Here is an 18,487-nt window from a genome sequence, read left to right as displayed (position 1 = left end):
AATTCATAAAACAGATTCATATGGCATAGTAACCTCCAAATCTTTCACTGCCTTGGAAAACACCAAGCATCTACTAAATTTTTATCACTTCACCCTGAAGATAATCACTATTTCCCAGGGAACAGTGAAAAAAGGTCAAAACCTTCATCAGCCTCGTTGGTACTACATTATTTGATGGAAAGAGAATTAAAGAGTCTTGTATGTAGAGCTATGCAATTCCTTACAACACTTCAGTACTTCAACTATAATATTTCTACTCTCCTTTAAGTGCAGATCATACATACAGCAAAGGAAACCCAGAGCACAGTAGAACAAAAGAAAGTTCCTTACAAATTGTAATATAACAAACAGAAGCAGTGGAAAATATTGAAAATTTTAAAGGAAAAGGGAAGGAGTAAACTGCTGACGTCTCTTTTTTCAGAATACAAACTCATCAGCTTCTAAATTCTGTGAATTCAGTTTTTCTGTAGGACTAAGAATAGAGCAACAGAAGTAATGGTTCAGATTCTACCGCTCTGTGGCCTGTAAAAGTTAGGGCATCCAAAGTAATTTCTTCTACACCCCTGCTGGAATGGAGTTCTAGGTGTTTTGTGGAGGCAGAGCCATCTCTGCTTGCAATGGTGAAGTAAAGTTTGGATCACTGACTTAGACACGGCTGACACATTTTACCCGATTAACAATAATTTCTGCTATTTTAAATTGTTACAATTCTTGGATACTAATTAATCATCTTGGCCCTTTCCTAAAGCAGCAGACGCCAAAATAAATTAGGTCTCGTCAAAATATGCTAACAAAAGTCAAACCCACCAAGCTAGGAAAGTTATTATATACATCTCTTTAAGGCAATTTTAAATTTCTTAAATAAAGCAAGCAAGCTAGTGGGCAGGAAACAACACAATAGGTGAGAGAAAGGCCAACAGCATATATCATCATTATTTACCTGCTTCCCCACCACCACCACTTGCCTATCCCTCAGGAAGTTCCTATGCCCATAAATGAGCTAACTCTGGAAGGAAAGAAAGCACGTTGTGGCTGGCCTGCAGAACATCCCCTGCTGAAACAATGCCACAGACCAGAACTAACAGTGAAAGCCTGCTTGCTGTCTCTAAGAAATAATAAAAGAGTTTCCAAGAAATCTCCAATGGTGTTACTGAAAACCTGGATGCTGGCACTTCAGCTGTGACGAGGCTTGTTTGGGCAATGCTCACTTTCACTCCCTGCACAATGGTTTCCCAGTTTGAATACTGGAATAAGTCAGTACTTGTACAAGTCCTTTGAGAGCTGTGAGTGCTTTGTGATCTGCAGAACTAAATTATTAAAATGGTTCTGGTAATCACTCTATTGGAAATTATGTGGGTTTTTTTGTCATCATCAAATCAATAAACATCTTGGAAGAATTGAGAGAGAAATGTGACAGATATGCTTGCACACATTCATGTTTATCCTAGCAGTTTAAAAAGCTGGTTCTTTGTTTGCACTGGCAAGGCTTGGAAAAGCAATAGGAAAGACTTCAAATAATGAACTTTCTCTAACTAACTCTTCAATTAACTGTATAAAGAAGTCTTCTGATTAAGAGCTGCCTAGCAAGTAATAGTCAGGAGAACACTTATGGGTTTAGAAAGTGTTTCTGATGAGAAAAACATCATTCCTCTTTGGAGATATTTTCAAACATTAGAGATAGTGGTAAGCAGTGAGGCAGTTAGAAGTGCTTTCATCTGGTGAAAGCTATGAAGGAGAGAAGGAAGACAAAGGAAACAAATACACAAGCCATTTCATTGTGCAGTAATGAAGTAGAAACAAAATAGCTTATTGACAGTCACCTTAAACTCCTAAAAGCCATGAAGCATTCTTAATGGAGTTATTTCCCAAAAAGAGTGCTAAAGAATGATGCAACTACACAAGGAACATTTCAGTGACTTATACTACCTGCAAACACAAGCTGTTCTAAGTTTAATGAATAAAAAACCTCTCTGTTTATTAAGTATTACCTTAGATTCCTGTAATTATACAGCTAACCTATCTTTTACCAACACGTTTTAAAAAAAATTATAGCTCTGGTAGGATGAAATACCAACCACCCTCCAAAAAGTTCTAATTCATACCTTATTTCTGAGAATCCTTAGAAACTTGAATATTTGAAAAGGCCCAATTTTAAATTTCAGTTTTAGGAAGTCTCAAATATTATGCTACCCCAAGTGAGATTGAAAGGAAATGGTAAGGGGAAAAGAGCCAAGAGAAATGGGCAGTAGTGGCAGACAAAGTCAGGTTTTATTTCTACAGCCAGACAAAAATTTATACAAACTATGACCAAACTGGTTTAAATAACCACAGAAGAAAAATTAAATTACATTTAGAAATCCAGAAAAAATGTTAAGCATACATTGACTTGGGGGGTGGAGAAGGCTGGGCATCCACAACATATTTCTGTCAGGCACATTCATGGGTCTAAAGCCTGAAGTGTGCCCAGCCTCCATTCTGATTTTCAGTCTGGTTTAACCACCAGATCAAAAAGGCCCCTAATTCTTGAACTGGAAGAGGAGTCCCCTTCATATTAGTGAGAGTTTTGCATAATTCTATCATATTCCTCTAAATTGGGTTTTTTCCCAGGCCAGATAACTTAGCCTACTTCAACATTGCCTCTCACACACAGTTACAGATCACTCTCCTGAACTCCTCCTCATGGTGAGGGTTCCATCAGACAATTTACACTGCCTTGCCATTGAGCATCCAAGACTTATACAGAGAGTTGTAACATTAACTGGCTGGCTGCTTATCAGTGTTGCTCAAACTTTTCAGGAAAAGCACTTTCCATATTACAATCAACTAGTCATTCAATTTACATTCAACTAGTTCTTTCTCATCAGAAGCACTTTCTAAACCCCTAAGTGTTCTCCTGAATATTACACTAGCTGCAAGTTTTACTTATAAAGTGTGGGTTTGGTATTATTATCAGTAATTTTCAGTATTCCAAAATATTTTAAATAAAGGCCTATGAAAATATCAGTTCTTTGGAATGTTGCTTGTTTTTTTTTAATAAATTTTTGTACTTTTTTGATGTTAGATAGTGTTTCAAGGGTAAAGCACATCTATTAAAAAAGGGATCTTAGCCTTATAAGGACGTTGGAGTTTGGGAGGGTGAGTTCCTTCTAAAGTTACCATATAACTCAGTTCTACACAGGTATTTTCCATTTCACTTGTGGCTTTCCTTCCTTAGCTATACCAAATGACTAAATCACATCTAAGCCCGTGCCTTCTCAAATCTTTCTGCATGCAGCTTGTTTAGAGTCTCACATGTCTACAAGTTCAGAACAGTGATCTGATATCCAAAAAGGCAACAAATGCTCGTATTTCACAAGAAATCTGTTTCCTACCTTATGTGGCATATGGCCCAAACTGTACACACCATTACTCAATCCTCAGTCTACTATCCTCCTGTTATGCTTCTATTACAGTTCCAAGACCTTTCAAGATCATAAAGGAAAGTAATTTTCCAAGATCTTTGAGCAATTTAAAATTTTGCAAATCCAATAAATCATCAGTATTGTAATAAAGAACAAATTAATTATCCAAATCAGGATTCACAGTTCTGCAAGAAAATTATTTGGCTTTCTAGCGTTTTCCTGCAGTATTTCTGAACTGATTAAAGACCTGCTCAGTGCAGTTCAGTATTTTCCCTTTGGTAGCTATACTTCCAGGTGCAACATTACTGCTATGAAGCCAGTATCACAGCCAGCACACTGGCTAAACTAGAGCACCACTACTGTATAGTGAATTTTTAAAGAAACCAAGTAATTGGCATTTTACAAGTTAGAAATTTATGGTTCCAAGTCAAGGGTTTATTTACCAGTTTCTGATATAAACATCAGCTATGTAATATAAAACCAAAGCTGAAAAGCCCATGGTTCACATTTCAATGTGGACCTCATATGTGAGCAACCACAGATGTGATCCTGTGCAAGCAAAACAAATCTGCTGAGGGTGAGACCATACAAAAACTAGCAAACAGGGACTTTTGGGAGACAGTGGCTTAAAAAAAATAAAGAAAAAAAATCAAGCATATCACAAACAAACAAAATCAAATTGAAAAGGGATGACATAGGTAGTAGCTAGGGAAGTGGAAAATGACTGTGACAGAAGCAGAAAGCAAGAGAGTCCTCAGTAGTCAGATAACCCCTACTGAGCAAAGCAGGAGAGAACTTGGGGAAATGAACAGAAGCATTAGACAAAACAATTCATTCAGACAGGAATAAACATCTCAACTACAATAGATTAATTACAGTAATAACCAACAAAGAAAACAGTGAGACAAAACTCTTAGTCACTTAAGTTTAAACAAAAAGCTCAAAATAGTTTTCTTTTGAAGCAAACTTGAGGCAGGTCAAAGGTAGCATATTTCCAACAGAGTGATAAGAAAAAGATTACAGAACTAACAAGTACCAAAATCAAATCAACTTTGATCCCAAGGGATTGTCTAATCAAACCCTTTTCTTTGAGAGTTCATCCACATGTTAAACAAGCAGAACAGTGGCTGCAGATGCATTGCTAGCAGGAGGCAGGAGACAGATTGCATCATTACAGGACTTCTGAAACTCCCTGAGTGCAAAATATGACAACTGAAGAATTACCAGCCCCAGGCCTGCAGAAACCCGCAGGAATAGTCCTAGCAAGGAATTTACATCAGAATTCCTTGTCATGTACTCTGTAGACACTAGAAGCTTAAATCATTGCAAAAAAATAAACACTATCAGGAAGACAGAAAGGCATCACCTAGGTTCTTAAGCTCAAAGTTCTTGAGCCACATATATGCTCAAGGCTGGAAGTGTATTCTGGGAAAGGTACAACCATGTTGAGTTTGTCCTGTTCCTGAGCTCTTCTACAAGCTTCCACTGCTGTCAGCCAGCAGAGACAAGGTACAAAACTAGATAAAAAATTTAATCCAGTAAAGCTACTATATTAAACTGTTTTGTCAGAAAATATATAAATAAATGCCCAGCAGAATGCAGTTAAAGAAAGTAAAGGAAATAGATTAGTTGAATAATATATTCTTGTGAGTAAAAGGAAGTGGCAAATTCATCCAAGAATGCATAAACTGAATAAACTAGAGTGACATGCATAAGCATTGTGCTAGTTTTGAACAGGAAGCAGTAATATTTCAACAGAGCACAGCAGAGTACAGAAATGCTGTTTAGAAGCTAATTAGCCCAGGTGCAACACTCTTGTTGTTACAACCTACTTGGCCATGCTGCTAACCTGCAAGTCACCACATGAGACTTCCTTAGAATGAAACCTGTGCTATTCAGCCCCTGATAATCTCCACTCTCCTCCCTCACTTAAAAGACAAGGAAACAACAGCAAAGTTTACCTGATTGCAACAAAGTACATGCAAACAATTGTGCTCAGCTGTGATCTTTAGCAGTGACCTTGCTTGTACAGGCAAGGATCCAATTCCAATTCTTCTTATAGAAACCAGTGCTTATTTTCCTCAGTGCTTGCTAAACTCATTGACCAACAGGTAGATAAAAGTGCCAAGATCACAAGCTGCAAGTGTACAGCATGGAACTCACATGAGAAAAATGAAAAAATATTTCCATTTCAAAGTATAACTCAACTCATAACTATAGGGAAAAAAAAGCAAACTAAACTTCCCCCCCCAAAAAAAAACCAAAACAAAAAACCCAAAAACTTATCAAGAGCAATGTTGAACCAGAACTTTGAGAGCCAAAAGAACCAAAACCACAAAAATTCCAACCTTGTTAGTGCAAACAGGCATTTGTGCATAGATAGGACACAGATTTCCCCTCCTGTTCATAAAAGCAATTGTGCAAGTTGGCCACAAATCAGAGCAGGTTGCATTAGCAATCCTCCTGTTCTACTCCAGGCTTATGTTTAATTTAAACATAAACTGGGTTACACATGATTTCCATATTCTGTTGGATGACCAAGCAAGAGAAAGAATGAATTTAAGTAGAGTCTATGGAGAGATAATGTGAAGGTTATAACATAAGTGAAAAATGGCCATGTTGCTAAGATAAGGCTCCAACCACCAATCTCATTGTCAAGCCTGGCCATCTGTCAGCAGAAACCTGATTTACTGCATATTATGCTGCTATACTTGATCACTACTGTTCTGTTATAAAAGGCTCCCGAGGTTTGTTTAAGGACACCAAATGGTACTCTCTAGCAACATAAAAAGGGTTAATAAAACACCTCCTCAAAAGCTGAGCTTTTTGGAACCAAGCATCAGAACTTTAAATCAAATTTTACCCAGTTTCAATGCCACTGGTAGATGAAACTTCTTTATAAATAAAAACATTAGAACCAGGGAAACAAAGACCAAAAACGCCCAAAAAATGACAGCAAATCACATCATTTTCACCATATGTTTAAGGCTGCTTGCACTGAAGCTTGCTTATGGATGTTATTTTGATGGTGGGGAATTGCAACAAACTTTAGGTAAAGGCACATTTAAGATACATTCCTACAATATCACTATTCAACAAAACCATTAACAAAGCAGCCGCTTTCTTTTGTTTAATAATTACTCGGAATATCCAATCTGTTTGCAAGAGCACTAATGACAAATATTTAGATGGGGCTCATGGTGTAACAATTCAGGTAAGCACACGTAATCCGACTCTCCCCACTCCTAGACGCCAGAACAAAAATGCCCATGTATGAGATTCATCCCTCACACCAAATACCCACTGAGTAAAACAGCTGCAGGGACTTTCTCAGGTTAATCAAACAAATGAAATAACAGCATCCAGTAATAACAAAACAATTTTTCCCTCCAAACAACAGGCCTACCGCTGCAGGTGGCTTTGTCCCATAGCAAGCAAAGAGGAAAAAAAACACATCCTGAACAGCTGCTCATTAGGTGAGCACCATTCTGCCTGCACAGCAAATGAAGCAAATGTCATGTGGAAAAAAACCCAGTTACGGTCATGTAATTAGACACGGTAACACAGGCATACACAAAAGAGGACGGAAGACAAGTACAAATTACAATTGCTTAGGCAATTTATTTCTGGGAGTTTATAATTTTTGATGTTCCTGGACTTCAACCTTACAATTTCTTTTAACAAGGCTTTTTTCCAGCTAACCTTTTTTCTCCTGTTATTCAATAACAGATAACTTTGGACAATCACCCGTTATAAAAAATATCCATTCCCAGACAATTATTTATACTGAATGGAACACTTCACTTGAGGGCACTGGGAGAATACTCCATCAGAACAGATCAAAACAGCACAAAGTGTATAGGACTTTGCAGTTAATATTATAAAGTGGTGTGAATTTAGTGCAAGCTTACCTGATACTCATTGGGCCAGAAGGTGCTGACAGCCAACTCTGCTCGAAGCCAGTCTCTGCCAGTGGAGCCAGTGACATTCCAGATGGGATTAGCCAGTGGTCCTTTGTTCACCCTAACCAGGATGTTCAAAGTGCCTGGGTTTCCTCCATTCTTGCTGTACAGAAGGTAGCTGAAATCAATGCAGTGAGTATCATTTTCTTTCATTGTTGGAAGCTGAAGTCGAGTCTTTTCTCCCGGGTCATGGTCTGATGAAATCACTATCATATATGATCCTAAGAAAGGGAGGAGTGGGAAAAGGGAAAAGAAAAAAAAAGTGGTATTAAGGAAAAAGATAAACACAAAGAAACTGATTGTTCACTGTGAATAAAATGAAATGTATAGGTTTTCTTATCCCAGAAACCTCAAAATTCAAAAGGCATGAAATTTAACAAGCTTTAAAATGGCTAGACACATGACTGAAGTCGTACCTACAGAAGATATCACATATCTCTAAGGACCTTTCTAGATATCTCCACCTACAAACTTTTCTTTTTCTTGTTTTAGGATCAGATAATTGGAAACATGGTCACAGATGGGAAAAAAATAAAAAAAGAAGCAAAGGATCATCATTATTCTGAGGTCACTGAGGCCAAAATTCTCTCAACTTGCTCAACAGATTTTCTGAAAACAAAACAAAAAGGTCCACATTCCTCAAGGCAGCTTTATAACACCCTTTTCTACCAAAAAAGAGGCAGGCTTGAATTTGAGATATATTAGCAATGGAAATAACTGACTTAGGACACCAAGACAAATTTCTTTGTAAAAGCTCTGTTTACTGCTCCATTTGCCAATGGATTTAAGGGGATAACAGAAGTTTCTACAGCTAGAAGAGTGTCAATCTTGTAAACGTGCATGTCAAATATACACAGGACAAAACAGGCTGTGCCTGTCTAGCTACAAAGGCAGGAAGTGGAAATCATATGTTTAACATGTTGTAGGCAGTAATAATGAATGAGTCTGTCCTGCTGTCCTGCAGAATGGATGGTAAAGACAGGCTGCCTCTAACCTAGCCCAGAGTGATCCATTTCTTCAACTGTGACAACTCCAGACCAGGTACTACCCAAGTGAGTGACCCCCACAGAAGAAAGCTTGCTAGACAGGGTATGCCAGGCTGAACTACCCAACCAAGTGAGAAAATCCAATTCAATGTAAAAACTGAATCATTGCCACAGCAAAGTTTCCTGCCCTAAATTTACCTACCCATCTGCTTAATGATTCCAGAATCTTCCTATTGACAGATTTTCCTTTTACTTTTAGTCCTAAAGGGCATCACAATTAAGAGCCTTTTTTGTGAGGAAAGTTCATGTTAAATCAATCAAAAATAGAGAAAAAATTTACCCTAAACTTTAAAAAAAACAATGGATTTGTGGACATTTGCCTAAATTAGTAGTCTCACAGAAGTCCTGGGAGCATGTACATAAATACTGGTGAAAAATCTTCTATGAAGTATGTTTATATAAATTATTATCATTTTGTATGTCAAATGTTATCCTTTGATTTTTAGATAACAAGGGACTATCGTGTTCTATTATGTCCTGAACAGTTGTATTAGGCATTCTGAAAATTGCTCACAAGCTGTTGCTCAGGAAAAGATGAAAATTTATGTACATGGATTAAATCATCTGTGTTAGATGCTAATTTACTAGCCTGTAGAGCAAGTCTCTGCTAAAAAACTTCAGGGGTAAAAAAAAAAAGAGAAAGAAATACTATAGAATGAAAGCTGTTCTTATTCAAGCACAGTGCATTGAAATCTATATTTTTAGTAGTCATCTTTAAAAGACGGTTTAAAGAAAACTACTATAATGTAAAATAAGCAACCAGTCCATATTTAGAATTCTATGCAGAATCCATTATTTATTTTTCCATTGAAGAATTTGGTAAAGTAGCAATTCCTGGTTATTTCTTCATCATTAATAGTCATTTACAAAATCACAAATCTTATACTATTTAGGTTTGCTGGTACTTTAAGTCTTTAAAGACTATTTTCTAACATCAGTTGATGACTGCCTGAGAAACTGTTTGTAAACCACATCCACTGGTGTGCACTTTTCATGTCACTTGACTCTAGAATAAAGATAATAGCAATAAATTATTATGTATTATTATTTATTATAATAAACTTAACAATATATTTGTTTGTAATCTTTATTTTAGTAATACTTATGGTCTTATAAGCACCTGATCATAAGACTAGAGAATAAGATTTCAAAAGCTTTGTTACAGAATACTATGCTTGTGAAAGGAGGAGGCCATGCAACAGCAATTTGGGTTTTTTCCTTACACAAGAGTTGGAAAACTGAACAGATTCAGCAAAAAAATTACAGATTGCTTTCCACAATTAGCATTAATTGTCCACAGCCATCTAAATTACCTCTCTGCCTTTGTTTCTTGTATCTTCCAAATATTTTTAAGCAATACATGAAAAGTAACTCAGTCTTTCCAAAAACTAAAAAATCATTTCTAGTATTTCTAAAGAAATTGAAAGAAGATGTTGGAGGGTTTACCTATTGAAGAAGATAATTTTCTGAAAGTGAATTTTGGGGGAGAAGGGGGAAAACTAAGAAATAGAATATAACAATCAACTTTTGTAGATTTTTAAAAATGTTTCTCTCAACTTTTCTCAAGATCAAACCACTGGAAGGAAAAGAGACCCAACTCAAATTGCAACAAATAAACTAGAAGTATTTAAAGATTTTGTTTCTATAGTAAGGGAATCTGCTATAGCCTTTGGAAGCTTCAACATACATTTTTAACATATCAACATATTTTTCTAGTACCCCACTTTCTCAACCTCATTTTTCATCATTTAAAAATACTTAGCAGTGAATTTGGCTACATCTATCTATGTGTTAGTCCTACAGCACTTCATGAAATGCTCCAGACAGCATTCATAGACCATTTTTCACAAAGCCCAAGCATCTGTTCAGCTTCTTGGAAATTACTTCCCTTCTCCTCCTTTTTTTAAATTTTAGCAGCTGTAAACCAGAAATGTACAGAACCCCACTCCCCCCTCAGACATCTACCTACTCCAAGAACATCAGAAGCCAATGCCAGAGTAAACTGTAAAGCAAAATTATATCTTCAGAAAACATAAAAAATATTTGCATTCACGTTTCATAAGAAAGTCATTCTTTACTTGTAAAGAAACGCAATAGAATTGCGAGAGTTAGGAGTTTTCCCCCATCTACATATGTTTGCAATATCTTAATATTAGTTATTAGTAATTATATTATCGCACAACCTTCATATTATCTTAAGATACTCTTGGAATTGGCAGAAATGCAAAGCATAAACAAGGGAACTGTTCACAGCCTCAAACTCCCAAGATTACCTAAATGTTTGGGATTTTCAGTGAGAGGTTATAGCAAGTGTAACAGGTAACTATTCACATTGCAGCTCCAGCCTGGAGCAGGGACAGGGTGAGGAGGAAGGAGCAGCAGACACCAAGCACAATGGACTGACTGCAGCCCCAAGCTCCCATCCCCCTGTGCTGGGGTGGAAATTTGGTTAATTTTTCCCCATTATGAACTTCTTTGGTCTTTGACAGTAACTGGTGATTTACAAAATAAGTGATCTCCTTGTCTTTGTCTTAACCCATGAGCTGGCCCACACTGTTTTTCCCCTTGTACTGCTGAGGAAAGGACCTAAAAAGGCAGGATGGTGGGCTGGCCAAGGTCAACACACCACCGTGCCCAGAAAGGTAAAGAGCAACTAGCTAACACTAGTACTAAGTGCTTTTGTAAAATCCCAGTAGAGCCAGGCTCCATGATTTTTTCCCATTGTTACTGGTCTAACAAGGTCAGGCACAAGCAGATATAAAACACTGTATACACCTACTTCCCTCGAAAACAAGGCAGAAAAAACACACTAAACTGTGTTGCTTCCACTAAGATTTCACAAGAAGGAATTGAATTGCAAGTGAGTTACTCCATTAAATCCCAAAATTGTAAAAAAGAAAGAATTAAATTAATAAAAAAAAAATAAACACAAAACCAAGCAAACATATTTGGAGCAATGCAGAAAGAAAAACTTCATATGGAAAAGCAGAACTTCATTTTGTCTTCTTAAAAGACAGAAAGGGCAAATGCTACAAAGAAATGAAAGAAGTATCTCAAATCATCATTTGTGCCTGGATAAAGATCCATTGCTCTTAAATATTCCTTTGACTCGCTATCTTTTACTATGCTCCAGCATGTTGTCTTCCATTACTCTGGCAGTTACTGTAGTTACAAAATGCACACAACACATCAATAACATTTTTCTCAAAAATTTTTCTTGTAGTTTGACAGTGATGATGTTTCATCCTTCTTTCAGTAATTCCCAGAACAATCTCGTACATTCTTGTCAATTTACCATCTTTAAAATTCATAAGTATGTCCTCTTTCCCCCAAGAAGCTTAAGTGTTAATTTTTTCTACTTAAATGTAGTTTAGATTTCTCCAAATCAAACTCCAACCTCTCATTTAGCTTTTCTTTTCTGAAGTGCCTTCTATCTATTTACCACTTAATAACCTCTAATGTTATTCCTGATGTAAAAGGTCAATCCAATTCTCTCCTACACAAAAAAGAAGCATCAGACTATGAAACAGCTAAATGGCACTGCCTCCTAAGCTTTGACCAAGTTCATGCAAACAGTTCAGCTTTAGGATAAGTCTTTCAGGAAGATTTTGATGCTTATTTGGCATTTAAGTCATGAATTTGCTAAATGGTGTCTACAGAGCTGTGGAGCAAGAGCTACTAGACTTTCCCTGAGCCATGTTACTAAACATAGCTGTATAAGACCTCATAGTTTTCAATGCCTTTTATTTATTTTGATAAGCACTAAATTTGATGTCCTAGTTCAGTGCCAAGGACAGATCATTTCAGAATAAATGAATTCTATAACTAATTAATTGTGAAAAGTTTTAGGTTTTAGCCCCTACTAAAAATCAAGGTTTCTTATCACTTTGCAGTTAATTGAAGGTAAGAAATCATACTAAGATTAAAAAAAAAAGTCCTTATATAAAATAAAATGTGTCCACTGTAAGGTACCAATGTGACAAAGCATTTTCCTGATCAAATTATTTTCTCTCACTTCCTTGCTTCTTGAAAAATGGGTTTGTATTTGAAGTGTGAAACTTGCAATTTTCAGCAGGCTGGTCTTCAGGTCCCTCAAATCCTCTTTCCTCCTAAGAAGAACTATCAAACCATCTCCATTTTGGGGCATACTGTGGCAATTTCTCTGCCTGTGAATGGCAATGTCAATTACACAAAGTGGAGGGTCCAGGCACTCCTGTGCCTTATCCTAAAGCTAGAGACTATGTGACCTTTTTATCTTTTAATAATGACTGCGTAACATAGACCCTGATTACATTTTGGGCAACATTTATGAGAGACTGCAGGCAAAGAACAGACACTGAAAGAGAGAAATAGGCTTGCAACTGGAAGCAGACTGCAAAGAAAAGTTCAGAAACATCTGTATTAATTCACAGAAAATTATATTTCACATGCAGTAATATTCATGCCTGTTTTGTTGCTCAGAGAATGCCTTCCCTGTGACAGTTTGAGATAGCCCTTTACTTGTGTTTCTGTAATGTGCAAGAAAGCAAAAAATAAAGGCTAATTATAAAAAGTAAAAAGCTCTGAAATTTTCCTGCTTGCAGTGAGAATATTCTTTTCAAAAGAAAAAAAGCAAAGCAAAGCCCATGAATCCACTAAATACACTCCAGGTAAACTCCTATGTGCTCAGGTTTAATAAAACCTCAAACCATTGTAACCTTCTGCCCTCCATTACACATCGTATAGTAACAGTCTGCAACCCTAGAGCAGAAAAAAAAAGACCCTAAAGAAATTATGAAGAAAAACTAGAGACATTGTTAGGGTTTTTAATTTTAGTGCTCTGCACCATCAGTTAAGTATACCCCTTAAGGAGTATGGGTAGGGAAAAACGTTACTTTGCAACACTATACTATTACTTAAGACACATTATTTGATACACACTTAAAATATTCAATATAGTTATATCCTGGTTTTCCCTTCTTTCATTCTAAAAAATTCAAAAATCATGTTATTGGTGTAAACAACACAAGATTTCTCCAAAATTTCTTCAGATGGCTACAACTGAGAGGTATCTTGCTGCTTACTTCACTTGTTTACAATATCATTCCCTATACCAGACTCAAACTGTTGAAGGCTTGTTTCAAGTTCTTTACAGATTGTCAAAGTGAAAGCGGGGGTGAATCAGGATCATGAATTTCAACTTCATTGCCTAACTCAGTTCCAAGGCACCACAACTCAAATGTAAGTCAACCTAAGACTCTGAATTTACTACAGAGATTAAAAATAACAACAAAAACACACATTACAGACAGGGGAAATTTGTCTGGAAAAATGCAAATCTTTTGAGAGGTTTCCTATTTCCAATAGAAAATGAGAATTATTAAAAGAAGCAAACCAAAGAAGGTTGTTAAGCTACACTGTATAAATAAAAGCAGAGCACTCACTCAGTTTGAACAGAAACTAAGCCTGCAAGAGCTCATCAATTCATCAATTTCACACCGACATAGCAATTTCACAGGAGGAGAAAAGGTGTCCTGCCCTCCAGGCTGTACTTGCTGATGCCAAAAGCCCTGCTCTACAGCAAGGTCATGCAACTGGGATTCCCCCATTACCACACCCGCAGAGGTCAAGCAACAGGGACACAGCCTGACAGCACTGATCCAGGCAAGGCAGATAAAAACAGCATCCAATCAGCCAAAGAATTATCATCTTGGGCAGCATAACACTTTACCAGTATTTACAACTATCACACTACTGTCTTGATCCTAACATCAGTCCTGAATCCTTCAATTCCATGAGAACAAGAAAATGTTTGCAATTGGAAAAAAAAAAAAAAAAAAAAAAAAACAAGATATGAAAAACCCATATTTCAAAGGCATGCAGGATTTGCAACAAAGTTCATGATGAACTCTTTGGTCAAAAACTGTTTCTTGGACTGGTTGTGATTACAAAATTTTGTTCTCCATAGTAATATTTTAGAAAGGAATAAACATGAAAAATATTTCACTCTGGAAGTGTTGGAATTTGTAGCTTTCTCATACATAACACCAAAATCCTGTGGACTTGTTTGCACTGATGCAGAGAAAATAGACCATGATGACATACCAGTTTCTGAGGTATGGTAATTTTCTCCCTCTCTTTTCACGTGATGGAACTTTAGCTAATACATAGACTTTAGGAACTCCAAAACCTGAGACAGAAAAATTTCAGCAACTGAAATTTACATTGCAAGCTTGTAGTGTCTGTACAAGAGAACATTTATCTTCCATTGTGCTCCTTTGAATTGCCTCTTCCAGCAAAACATTCAGAAAATTACTTTTGATACGGTGTGTCAGGCTGGCTTATGAAAGGACAGTGTTACTGAACACTGAAATGCAGTAAGCTGCATTTCAGTAAGCAAAAAGCACATGGAATAGTTTCATATTCCTTTAGGGATTAAGTGAGGTACTCTGTCATGGATTTTTTAACATCAGTGCCCGTGAATGGATGGCTAAGACAAAAGTAACAACAGCTCTGAACTGTCTGAATTTGTGCTGCAAGCCCATAAATACCCCACTGATGGTGGCTCTGTGACTCCAGGGTGCTTCTCAGTCACTCAGGGGCTGCTCTGGCTGCCCAAAGAGCAGCAAACATTGGCCAGCTTTCTGCCTGGAAGAAAATGTCTTTTCTAAGAAAAACTTCCCAAAAAAATCCCAGCTCTAGGTTAACATCAACTCAGGATGAAGCTATCCAGTTGGGATATCAAATAACTGGGTACCATTTGTGCCTGCCCAGCCTAAGGCCAGTCAGATGTTTTAGTCTGAAGCTGTTCCCAGAGCAGCAGATAAAGATCCCAACTCCAAGGCACTCCTGCATCTCCTGGGAAAATTTCAGTCCCATGAACACAACAACACCTAAAAACACCTGCAACAACTTCACTGCATGAAAAGTGGCGCAGAGAAGAGTTTAAATCCATTTTGCTTCACCATTCCTGTTAGCTGCTCTGATATTACTTGACTGGATAAGGTGAGCAGTAATGCAGACATCTCCCTCTGTGTTAGCTTTGTTCCACCCATTTTTGTGACAGGCCTCCAGGATGAAAGACCTGTGTTGGCCCTTCTGTATCCCCCTACAGCTCTAGGATGCCACTGTATCACCACCACTGCTGAACAGTCATCATTTAGATGTTTCAGATGCTGACAAAATAGACATACATTAATGAGGATATTACAATAGATCAGAATTAAATTATCTGTTTCTGTGGATATTATTTATTTGAATAGAAATTAAAGTGAAATGTTAAAATATTTAGAGTAGTCTAGGGCAGACAGTCTTATAGAAAACATCAGTGCTGAGCACTTGTTGAAGTCTTTGTGCTGCTGTGTGTTTGCTGCAGTGCACAAAAACAAGTGCACAGAGAATTCACAAATGTCAGCCAAGGTGACCTGAAAACTCACAGCCACTGAAATTCACAGGACTTGTATTCCTACCCATGCCCTTCTCCATTTATGCTCATCAGACCCTTGCAAAGCGGCACACAAATCCCACAATAAAAGACCTAGATCTCCTGCATCTTCCTCTTGAGAGAGGCAAGGAGACAGAAATGTTTGATTTCTTCCTAGGTGAGGGAAATGAACTGACTCCTGGAAAAGCCCAACAAGAAGCAGAGCCACATCAAGATAAGAGAGGAAACTGAAGTGGAATTTTCCCCACTAAAAAACATAGTTTCGAGCAACTTGTTTCAAATATTTAGAAAAAGGCAGATTAAAATGTATCTTTATGTATGTATCTTTTTAACTTTTTTTTTGTTGCCAACTAAAAAGTACTCTGCAAACACTCTAAGCTTTTTTCCCCTCCTAAGCAGCATTTAGATTTTAACTGAATGGGAAAAAATATAATTTTTGAATGTGCATTCATACTCAGAGTGTCTTTAACACACCAGTCATTCTTCCAAAAGCAACAATATTATAAGTGCATAGGAAGATACTTACTCCTATCAGCTTAAAACACTGAAACTGGAAACAGAAACAAAACTGGCCATTCCCTGGATAAGCATGTGACAGGAGAAAATAAGAATCAACAATCTGCTGGGAATACTACTCCCAAGTATGACCAACAGTTAAATAAAGACTCATTACCAGGCATGACAGCAGATTACAACTGCTATTACAGACCTTTCAGAAGAGGAAATTAAATGTCCTGTATTTTTTTATAGTCATCTTAGAATTTATTTAAAGCATGGGATGTTCATAAAACATTTTCACTGGGTTTTTTAGGGTTTTTGTGGTAACTGGAGGACTATTCATTCCTTTATTTTCAATCACTTTTTCTCAGCACCAAATAGTAATGTTTCCTGTCATGAAATCAATTTTTCTCAGAACATTGCTTTATGCAACAGTGGCCTGAAGAATCTCTATTTCCAGGTTTTGTTGCTTTTACAGGTGTAGGATGTGCACTAAAGGAGTTTTATATTCCTTGATTAAATGCAGAACATAAGTTAAGAACCAACTGCTGGGAAGGATTACCACTGATAGGAGTTTTGAAAAACAATTTGAAACAATATTTAAATAATGGAAAAAATATTCATCCTATGCATTTAGAAGACAGATTTGTTTGTTGTTCTTCAAAATATCATCTGACCTCCCCTCTGAAGTACATACCTCACTTTGCAGTGACTCACACTCCAGTTGAGTGTAACCATAAGTCAAGCCTTTGTTAATACAACCACAGTACTCTCTAGTGAACTCAAGTACTTGTTTAAGGAAAAAAAAAAGTGGAAACTTAATTTTTTAAGTTCCAAGGAAGTCTTCCAGACCATCAACACATGGTTATGCATATTTGTAAAATAAAATCTTGAGCAATTTAGTAAGCGTGGTACATTGACACTGAATGCCCCATAAAGAGCTGAATATGACACAGATGGAAAGGAGAAGGCTAAAAAAGGATCATATACAGAAAGTTTTTTCTGAAATTATTTTGATTTTCCAGTTACTGATGGTAATGTTGATCTCACAAGTGCAAGTAGTCCTATAGTGCATATCTCTATGAGAATTGTAATAAATAATTTAACAACACCTAAAGAGAACAGCCAAAATCCATGAATCATACATATGCAAAGAATGCACTGAGGAATGCACTAACCAAGAGTACAGGGATTCATACACCACTATATTAATTACCACAGAAACTAGATTGAAAACCCTAAACAGACAGTGTACACCAGAAAGAATTCGTACAGACAATAAAAATTACAAAAATGGATGAAAAACACAAGGCAAAACACAGTACCTAGGAAGCCTTACAAAATACATTGAAACCTTAAGTTCAGAAATTAGAATTCCTTGCTCTCCTAGACGCTGGAGCTTGCAGTTAAAACAAAGACATGAGGTTTATGGTGTGTGACGACACTGTCATCGTGCTTCACATCTTGCTAACAGCCCTCTGCTCCACAGACATCAACTGATTAGCATTAAGACATTACACCCAGGGTAAAGGCTGTAACCTGCACGTAGCTGGATGCCTGCTGCATCTCCATCAGCCCTGATGGAGCCCAGGATGCCTGAGAGGTCATCGTACTTTCCATCCAAATTAGCTGTTTTAAAACAAAAAGATAAATAAGCTCCCCTTAAAAAACCCTTGCCTCTCAAGTCATATTAGCAGCCCAACTGGTTTTACACTCTAGTACACACCATCTTTCTTCTACAGGGAAATACTCCTGAAATAGATGGAAACAACCCTATCAATTATAAAAATCACTCATGCTAGCATACAAGCATTTTTTATAGTGTTTTGAAAGAAATAATTTGTGTCAATGTCCAGCAATAGGAGAACAACAAGGAGAAAGAGATTGCAGATAAACTAGGACTGCTGTTTCAGAGAAAACTTGGAAGTTCAACAGCTATGAATGGCTAGGCTAGTCTTGGTGCTCTAGTAAAAGAGATTTTTGTTTTCATCTCAGGATGCACCTCGGTTTATGAAGATTCACATCTTTCCTCCTGACATGACCCTTTCCAATTCATAACTTTTGCTTTGGAGCTTTTTGCTTCCAAATAACTAGTTTATACATGTTGATGCTATTTAAATCATCCTCTATTTTGAATACTGAAGTTCACAATGCCAA

General features: G+C 37.0%; 1 protein-coding gene across 5 annotated transcripts in view; it reads right to left on the bottom strand.

Moving 5' to 3' along the window:
* Positions 1-18,487, bottom strand: part of PTPRK (protein tyrosine phosphatase receptor type K) — a 296,820-nt gene that overhangs the window by 244,154 nt on the left and 34,179 nt on the right. For all 5 annotated transcript variants that reach the window (XM_058021651.1, XM_058021652.1, XM_058021653.1 and 2 more), the window contains exon 2: positions 7,313-7,584. In XM_058021651.1, the coding sequence (XP_057877634.1) occupies positions 7,313-7,584 (272 nt within the window). The remainder of the gene's footprint in view (positions 1-7,312; positions 7,585-18,487) is intronic.

This window comes from Melospiza georgiana, chromosome 3 (genome assembly GCF_028018845.1).
Source record: "Melospiza georgiana isolate bMelGeo1 chromosome 3, bMelGeo1.pri, whole genome shotgun sequence".
Classification (NCBI taxonomy): domain Eukaryota; kingdom Metazoa; phylum Chordata; class Aves; order Passeriformes; family Passerellidae; genus Melospiza; species Melospiza georgiana.
Note: the sequence above shows the minus strand (reverse complement) of the source record. Positions and strands in the feature narration are given on the sequence as shown.